The sequence below is a fragment of the Cystoisospora suis genome (genome assembly GCF_002600585.1).
Source record: "Cystoisospora suis strain Wien I chromosome Unknown contig_5627, whole genome shotgun sequence".
Taxonomy (NCBI): domain Eukaryota; phylum Apicomplexa; class Conoidasida; order Eucoccidiorida; family Sarcocystidae; genus Cystoisospora; species Cystoisospora suis.
Genome location: NW_027158417.1, coordinates 13,765 through 21,884, shown reverse-complemented (window position 1 = coordinate 21,884; position 8,120 = coordinate 13,765). Strand labels below are relative to the sequence as shown.

The following is an 8,120-nucleotide window of genomic DNA, read 5'->3' as shown; positions in this document are numbered from 1 at the left end:
TCAAGAAAAGATTTCCTTCCTTCTCTCGGAGAACATCTTTCTATATCTCTTTTTCTTGTCTACACCTTCTTTCTATCTCTCCTTCCATCAAAGAATAACATGACACTCCGTGTATAAAGTTTTATGGATGGACTGAACGAGGATGTAGGAGCCCGAAGACAACTTGACACGGTGCCAGCAGACTCTGTTCAACTACTACAAGGGAGCCCAAAGCTACAATAGTGATGATTTGTAATGCAAATCCTATATATGTTAATGAACCCTAAGTTGAGGAGCTGTAAATGTAAGCGTATAAACTTACGATGTGAATTCATGCCCCCCTGTGCCGTATACTCAGAACAGGGGGAGAAGTTTCGTTCAGGGAGAGACGTTTCATGGGGGAGAAGAGGTGTCAGGATTTTAAACTCTGACCCTTCCTGTGAACATACGTATAATATCCAGCCCAAACCACCTAGTACGACGTTGGACTGATGTAAAAAAGTGCTTAAAGTTTAGTACTGATCGCCTTGTCAAATCAACTCCTCAGTTTACCTTAACAGAGTGAAGCCTGGAACCCATCGACAGAACGTCCAGGTTGTCGACTCCGACTACATCCTCTGAGAAGCCAAGATGATAGCCATTTGCTATTGTTGTTCTCGGGATAAGTTCATGAGAGAAAGTCGCACTATCCTTATCAGCGACAGTACGGAGATTCTGACTCGGATGGAAAGAGCTTCCCTCTACGGCTGCTTTATACTTTCTCCACTCGTCGGGAGTAGAACCTACAGATACCAGGAAAGACGACCGATCGTTCTCCTCATACGGTCAAGAAGTCTTGGAGAGACTCAACCCAAAGGAAATCCAAGGGAAGAGAGACACCCCGAGAGTCGCATCAACTTCATTATATAAATACCTATGTATCTTCCTAGACATATGTATATATCTCTTTACAAATGGAACACATATAAAGACTGTACATATATGAACACGTCTATATGTGCTTGTACACATGTGAATACACATCCAAACAGCATATAGATCTATATACGAGATGCATGTGAATGTATGTAGGCATAACACGGACAGTCTGTGATGTTCTGCAATTAGGACAGCTTCAGATCTGTTGCAATTCTTTCTGTTGTGTCTCGTATACAGACAAATGAAACTCATACATAGACAAGGTTTTCCATAAAAAAACGAAATATGGAGATTTCTCTTTCCTTCTCTCTCTCTATCTGTCTTGTTCTTTCTTGCCAAGTCATTCCTCATTTCTGCACCCTAGAGAAAGAGGACTGGAAGAATGAAGACTTGATTAACTGCCTCGTGGGTGATTGAAGAGAAGAGTCATAACAACGAATGAAAGGAACTATCTCCTTCCGGGTTTGCAGATAACAAGAAGCCATTTCAAAAGGATACTCATGAAGTCGAGTGTATGTACACCTCAACCTCAAGCGTGTCGATGATCATTCTTCAAAGGGACTTTTTGAACTGGCACGAACATATCATATCTTTCGATCTCGTTCTTCTCATCTCTCTTCTCATCATCACTCCTTTTTCCTTGTCTTTCTTTCTTCCTCTGAGAGAAGCTTCAATCAGACAGAGCCCCCCTCTTTGTCTTGAGCCACTTCACTTCCCCTTCTCCCTTCTGTGGTCAGTCTGTCTCCAGGATGCTCTCTAGAGACCGTCTCTTCTCCGAACTTTTCATCCAGGAAGAGAAGAAAGGAATAGCGCTATGTTGTAACCAGAAGGATAATCCTAGAATGCGATCAAGGACCCCATCAGGTAGATAAGAAACAAGAAATCTTTCCGTCTCTTTCTCAGAGAGGAGAGATAGAATTTCTGATCCGCAATACACAGAGCAGTACGTCGCTCTCATCACAGACATAACGGATTCTTCATGAAGGGTCTTTTCGTTCTCAGCGTTAGAAGACTTTGGCAAAGATCTCTCTTTCTGAAGAGGAAGCAAGTATTTCTTCTCTAATCGCCATGTTGCTTTATCATAGGTGTGCCAGGAGATTACATTATTCTCTTTGATCGCCTCATTCAACTTAACGAAACCTCTCTTGATCTTATCAGACCTCCAGAAATCTTCATCTGTTATACTTGGATAGCTATCCGCAGGTGTAAGTTGAAGCGGCGCGAAAGATGACGGCCCATAAACCCAGAGCAAGAATGATGTCTCATGCCTAGTATCTTCTTCTACTTCTAGGGCTTTCTCTTTTTCATTGTGAGAAGAAGAAGAAGACACATTCGAATCTTCTTCTTCTTCTTCTTCTTTTCCTCTTTTCTTTCTTGTATCTGTTGTCTCCTCTAGTCGCTCTTGATCTTCTTTTCCTCTTCTTCTTTTAGAGATAGAAGAGAAACGCCCCGGTGTAAGAAGAGGAGCTATTACTGCAAATCTTAAGAGACTTCGTTTAGACCCTACCGACTCCTCTTCTCTTTTCCTTCTTTTCACCTCATTATCTCCCATCTTACTCCTTTTCTCTTCTTCTTCTTCTTTCCCTCTTGCGCCGTTGTTCCTACTAGGTGGCGAAGAAGAAGGAGAAGAGGCCTGCTCCTGGTACCACTCTCTTGTGAGAACCGTATGATACGCACGAGGGCCTGCTGTCCCCCAGCGCGTTTTGAAGAGTTCATCGATACTGAGCTTGTCTAGCAATCGACTTTGATAGACAAGGACATCATGCAAGAAAGAGACAGATGCTGAGGAGAACATTGGAACAGAAGAAACGGAGTCAGAGAAAGAAGAAGAAGAAGACGAAGAAAGAGTCTGACCCCCTCTCGTCGGAAGAGGATGAGACCGCATAATACATGGATTGATTCCACAGTGTCTCAAGACGGTTTCGTGCGTCTTCTTATCCTTTCTTTGACGGGGACCACTCTCTTTCTTCTTGTTCTTCTTCTCCTCCTCCTCGTCTTCCTCTCCTCTCTCCTCAACTTCGTCGAAGGATGGGTGTTCGCAGAAGAAGAAGTGCGGAGCAAGATGAGAGGAAGACTGAAGAGAAATTACATCTGTGTCAAAGTACGTCCCCCCTTCCTTATAGAGAATTAGCGTCCGCATAAGATCTGAAATAGCCGATTGCTTTGTATGTTGGAAGAAACCGAAGAAAAAAGAGTTATCTGATAAAGAATTCACGTCAAACTTGTTAGACGGGATATGACGTTCCAACGGAGTACCTGAGAAGGGAGAAAAAGAAAGACAGACACAAAGAAAGAAAGCGAAACCACACAGAGAACCTTCAACAATTGCCCAAAAAGATAGAGGCAGAGATGTGTATGTATGCAGAAGAGACAAACAAGAAACAAGAAGAGTTCACACGAGAGAAAAAAGTGAGAGAGAGAAGAACATGGCCTTCTATGTATGTCCATATACCAAGGAAGAAGAGACATTCGATTGCATGCATGTACGAGAAAAGGTCGCAGGCAAGTGTCTATCCAGCCGAAAGTCAACAGGAGTATTGTTAAGTATGGTCTTTCCATAAAGAGAAACAAGTAAGAGAAAGAAAAAGACAGCGAAAGAACAAACAGAAGAATTGATGGATGTCCAAGAAAATTACCTTGAAAGTCTACTATCAACCGATCACCTTCATGTGACCGCTGAAAAGACTTCATATCTTGCGGTGTATATACACCTTTTTCTGTCTGCACTTCCTACCACCTCTTTATCTTACTCTTCAAACCCAAACGTCTACAGAATCGAGAGATACAGACGAGAAGAACACTGCAAGCCCAGCAACTCATCACTCATCTAGACACCTGGAAACAAATCAGGCTCCCTACCTAGGAAGACTGTAAGGAATCTTCTCTTCATACAGGTGCATGCTATATCACCTCTCCTTCTCTTCTTTGAAGCATGAGAAGTCTCTTAAAGAGATCCGTTACAAGACCTAGAAAAATCCAGCTATGTCCGCGTAGTGTACAGAAGAAGACCTTTTCCTCTCTCTCTAGATATCTATCTACCTCTCTAGCTACATACCATATAAGTACATATAGATAGATAGATGTGTAGGTATACCTTTGATATATTCGTTGATATCGACGTGCTGTATATACTGAAGATCATAGCCGGCTCTCCAGAAGAGCTGCAATTGAGATGCATGGACTAATCTTCCTTGGATCGCTTTCTTCTTCTTTTTCACTTGCTCTTGATCTTCTTCAACTATCTCGACTTCTTTATCTTCTTGCGCTGCTGCTCCCCTCCCTCTGAAGAGATTTGTAACGGTTCCTAAGACGTTGTGGACTTTGGAGAAGAGCGAAAAGAAACTTCTGTTCTCTTCATTCTCATTCTCTCGATTCCTGAGCTTCTTGTCCCCTTGTTCTTCTTCTCCTTCTCCTCGTGTATCTCGATTGGCCTGTTGTTTCATATCACCCGCACCTGCCTTGGCACTCTTGCCGTCTCCTCTATCGAGACTCTCCCTGTAAGGTTCTTCTATCTTCTTCTTCTTTTTCTGTTCATCTTCAGAGAGATCCAATCTTGCATCTTTCTCTTGTTGTTCTCTTGCTAAGAGGGTTTGCTGAGAGAGATGAAGAGCACGAAGCTCTCTTTGAGAGGAAGGAAGAAGCACATGAAAGCGCAGAGTGACGCGAGGCATAGAAGCAAACAGACTATCGATAGCCCATAGAGTCCGACTATTCAAAGGCTCTGGACCACCCCAATACATGTGATAGAGAAGACCTTCACCCTCTCTTCTTCTTCTCTCTCTTTCTTCTTCGCTCAAAGAAGGCAATTCAAGAAACTCTTCTTCTTCTTCTTTCTCTTTTTCTTCTTCTTCTTCTCCTCTCAGGTCTTCTCCCTGAGACGACGAGGGGAAGAAGGAGAAAGGCGAGATCTTTAGCATGTGACACCCGCCATAGAGAGATGTTTGTCCCCTTTCATCACAAGGAGGATAGAGAGAAGAATTCTCCCTCCAGTGTGGAATCTCTTTCACAGGTTTCCCTTGGTGTCTCCTGTGTCTCTCATGAGGTAGAACAAGTGTAGAGACACTTGAAAGAAGGCTTGTCATACGAACACCATTGAGAGGATCATACGTCGTACACAGATGCTCTTTCAGAATGCTCTTCTTCTCATCTTCGAAAGAAAGGGCAACAAAAGACTGAGAATCTCTTCTATCATTCCCCTCACGTTCTACACCATCTTCTTCTGTTTCTCCAAAAGAACTTCTTCTCTTCTTTTTCTTCTCCTCGTCCTTACTCTGTTCAGTCTCTTTAGCACCCCCATCCTTATGTGGATCCACTCTCTTCTCCTCTTCTTCTTTAGCTTGCTCGTCTTCTCTCGCTCCTTCTATTCTTCTTGTACTTCTCCGAAAGGTTTTCTGTCCTTGCTTCGCACTTGAATATCGAAGAAGATGAACTGCCTGAGAATCTTTAGACCAGTCGGAGATATGAAGAGAAAGAAATCGACGGGGAGGATATGCTTCAATACGCTCAAGTAGCCACGGAGGCTTAGTCATCTCAAGCCAGTTCATTCGTTCTCTTCTCTTCCGGTGTATGTACACCCCAAGTATCCCTCCTCTTCCTCTTTGCTTGTTTGACAGGGAGGATCTTCCTGTCCCCGCCTTGTTCTCTTCTCCTTCTTCTCCTTGAAAAACATCTCGGAATGATGACTTCGGTCTTAATCCACCCCCGTTTCTTTCTTCTTCTTCCTCTTCTTCCCTCTCGAGATCTTCTTGAAAATACGCCGGATGTTTGTAAGGCCAAGACCGAGACCAAGAAGAAGAAGAAGAGGAAGAAGAAGAAGGAGGAGAGATAGGGAGGATAGGAGTACAGAGAAGAGACGTCATAGTGACCTCTGCTTTCTCTTGTTTAGTCGCTTTTGAAGAAGATAAAGAAGAGACATCTATCTTTCCTTCAGGCGTCTCCTTTTCTTGTTCTTTTTCATCTCTTTCTCCTGTCGACATGTTCTCCCTCGTGGTTTCCTGGTGTCGTTCCCCACGATTCCTCGTTTTTTCTCTTCGAAAGATGCCGAGCTGTCTTCTTTTCATTCCGTCGTTAGTCCATCTATTCTCTTCTTTCTCGTCTTTCCTTCTTCTTTCACGCTTCTTCTCCTCCTCCTCCTCCTCGTTGCTTTCGCTTCTTTCTCTACTCTCACTTCTTCTTTTTCTTTCTTCTTCTCCTTCTTGTTCACTCCTATCCAGATCTTCTCCATCTTTCATCCACCTTCCCTGCCCTTCTTCTTCGTTTCTCCAACTGTCTTCTTTCATTTTGTTGCTTTTCTTTGCTTCTTTTTCTTGTCTGGCTTCATTCTCTTCTCCTAATCTTCTGCTATGAGCGACGGGTCTTTTCGCCCGGGGAGAGAAGGCTCGATCCATAGAGCGAAGAAGATAAGAGATGCGGGGAGAGGAGATAAGAGAGAGAGCTCCACCGCCTTCGAAGCTAGCTGAGAGGGAACATGAAATCTGAACAACTTCCAGAAGAGAAGGGATCGTAGAGGGCGTTATATAGCTATACGGAGTCTCTCCTTTCTGTCTCCTAGCTAAGTCCAAAGAGTAGGAGAACAGCGAAGGAAGAGAAGAAGAAAAGAGAGATGAAAGGGAGAAAGAGAAACTTGAAGCGGCGCCATGGACCGGATCATCTTCTTCGAAGTCTTCATCGTTACTATGAAAGAGAGAATATTCAGGAAGAGGAGAAAGGACACCTGGAGACGAAGAAGAAGAAGCAGTAGAATCCCTGAAGAAATGGAAATTTCGCAAGAGATGAAAGATCACAAAAACATAGACAAAAATTCCTCCAAAGATACAGACAATTACAAAGACTAACACCCTTCGTCTTATAGGAGAAGGTGCTTGAGGAGATGATCTTGAAGAGAATGGGAGATGTTGACGATGAGAACCATTCGCTTCTTCATCTCCTATCTCTTTTTCTTCTCCCGCGACTCCTCGCCGCGTCAGAGAAGAAGAAGAAGAAGACGAAGACGCTTGCGAGGGTTCATTCTGGTCCCTGCCCCCTTGAGAAAGAGAAGAAGAAGAAGGAGGATGGATGCCAACCAACGCTTGGGGAGATCCATCATTGTCTTGAGAAGCCTTAGGATAGAAGTCTTCGAGTTCTTGATCAAAGAGAGGAGTAAATTTCACGGAAGGGTTCGCTGACGCTGAGAATGAAGATGATGAGGATTTCATTGTATGGTGAGGCGTGAGAAAGGAAGAGAGAGAAAAAGGGAGATGAGAAGAAATTCTTACACTTGACAAAAGAAAGAAAGAAGGATGGACTCATAGAGAAAGACTGCTGCTTTGGTTCGTTGCTTTCTTTTCTTCTCTCATTCCAAGTGGCGAAAGTTGAATCTCATTGTTTTTTCGCTCCTGAAAGAAGAAGAGAAGAAAAAGAAGAAGAAAGAAAGCTATGTGATGGACGACATTAGAGACAAAAGAAGAATGAGAAGAAGAAGCGGGAAGAAAGACAGTTTGGGAGAAGACTTGGCAAAGATACACACAAGACAAGCAAGCTCTTTGTTTCTTGGATTCGCTCTCTCTCTCTTTTCTATCTTCGAGGAGGAAAGAAGAAAAGAGAAGAAAGAAAAGAATCTCTTCTCGTCATTGGAACAAAGAGAAGCTCATAAAAGAAATGAGAGAAAGCTGACAGACTTCCATCTCTTTAAACAAGCAAACAAGTTTCGCATCGAGTGATGGATGTTCTCTCCTTCTTTACACACGCAGACTCACACCCCTGCAAGCGAAGAGGCGATCCCTTAGTTGGCCTTGGGTTCACCTCAACTCCTTCTCTTCATTTTCTTCTTCTTCTTCTTTAACGAGAACTGCTTTTCCACTTCTGTCCCTCTTCTTAGGTCCGTCATCTTCATTCTTGTTATGACACTGTTTCTTCGTTTTCATCTTCATTTCCTCTCCTTCTTCACTTTCTGGATTTTTTCACACGTCCGGCAGAAAATCGTCTTCCCTGTTCCACCCCCCCCTCTCACCATCGTTGAGAGACATTCTTCTCTCCAGGATATTTCAAGTCATTCCATTTCTTCAAGAAGAAGATCGGTGGATAGGTATTGATGGAAGAGAAGAAGACTGAGATAGAAAAGAGAAGGAGAATGATGCGGCCGCATGTGCATGGCTGGCGTAGGTTTGTCTTTCTATGAGGTGATGAGGGGCTTCAATAAAGCAAAGCAGCAAGCAGCTCTCTCCAGACTTATATATGATATATAT

The 8,120-nt window shown here is 43.3% G+C and overlaps 1 protein-coding gene across 1 annotated transcript; it reads right to left on the bottom strand.

The window, feature by feature from the left end:
* Positions 1-685: 685 nt before the first annotated feature.
* Positions 686-7,562, bottom strand: CSUI_009433 (glycosyltransferase family protein). Its single transcript, XM_068069549.1, has 2 exons — positions 3,992-7,562; positions 686-3,153 (listed from the first exon to the last, which is right to left on the bottom strand). Exons 1-2 carry the CDS (start codon positions 7,089-7,091, stop codon positions 1,631-1,633), a joined length of 4,623 nt encoding a protein of 1,540 aa, XP_067918477.1. The 5' UTR covers positions 7,092-7,562; the 3' UTR covers positions 686-1,630.
* Positions 7,563-8,120: the final 558 nt, after the last annotated feature.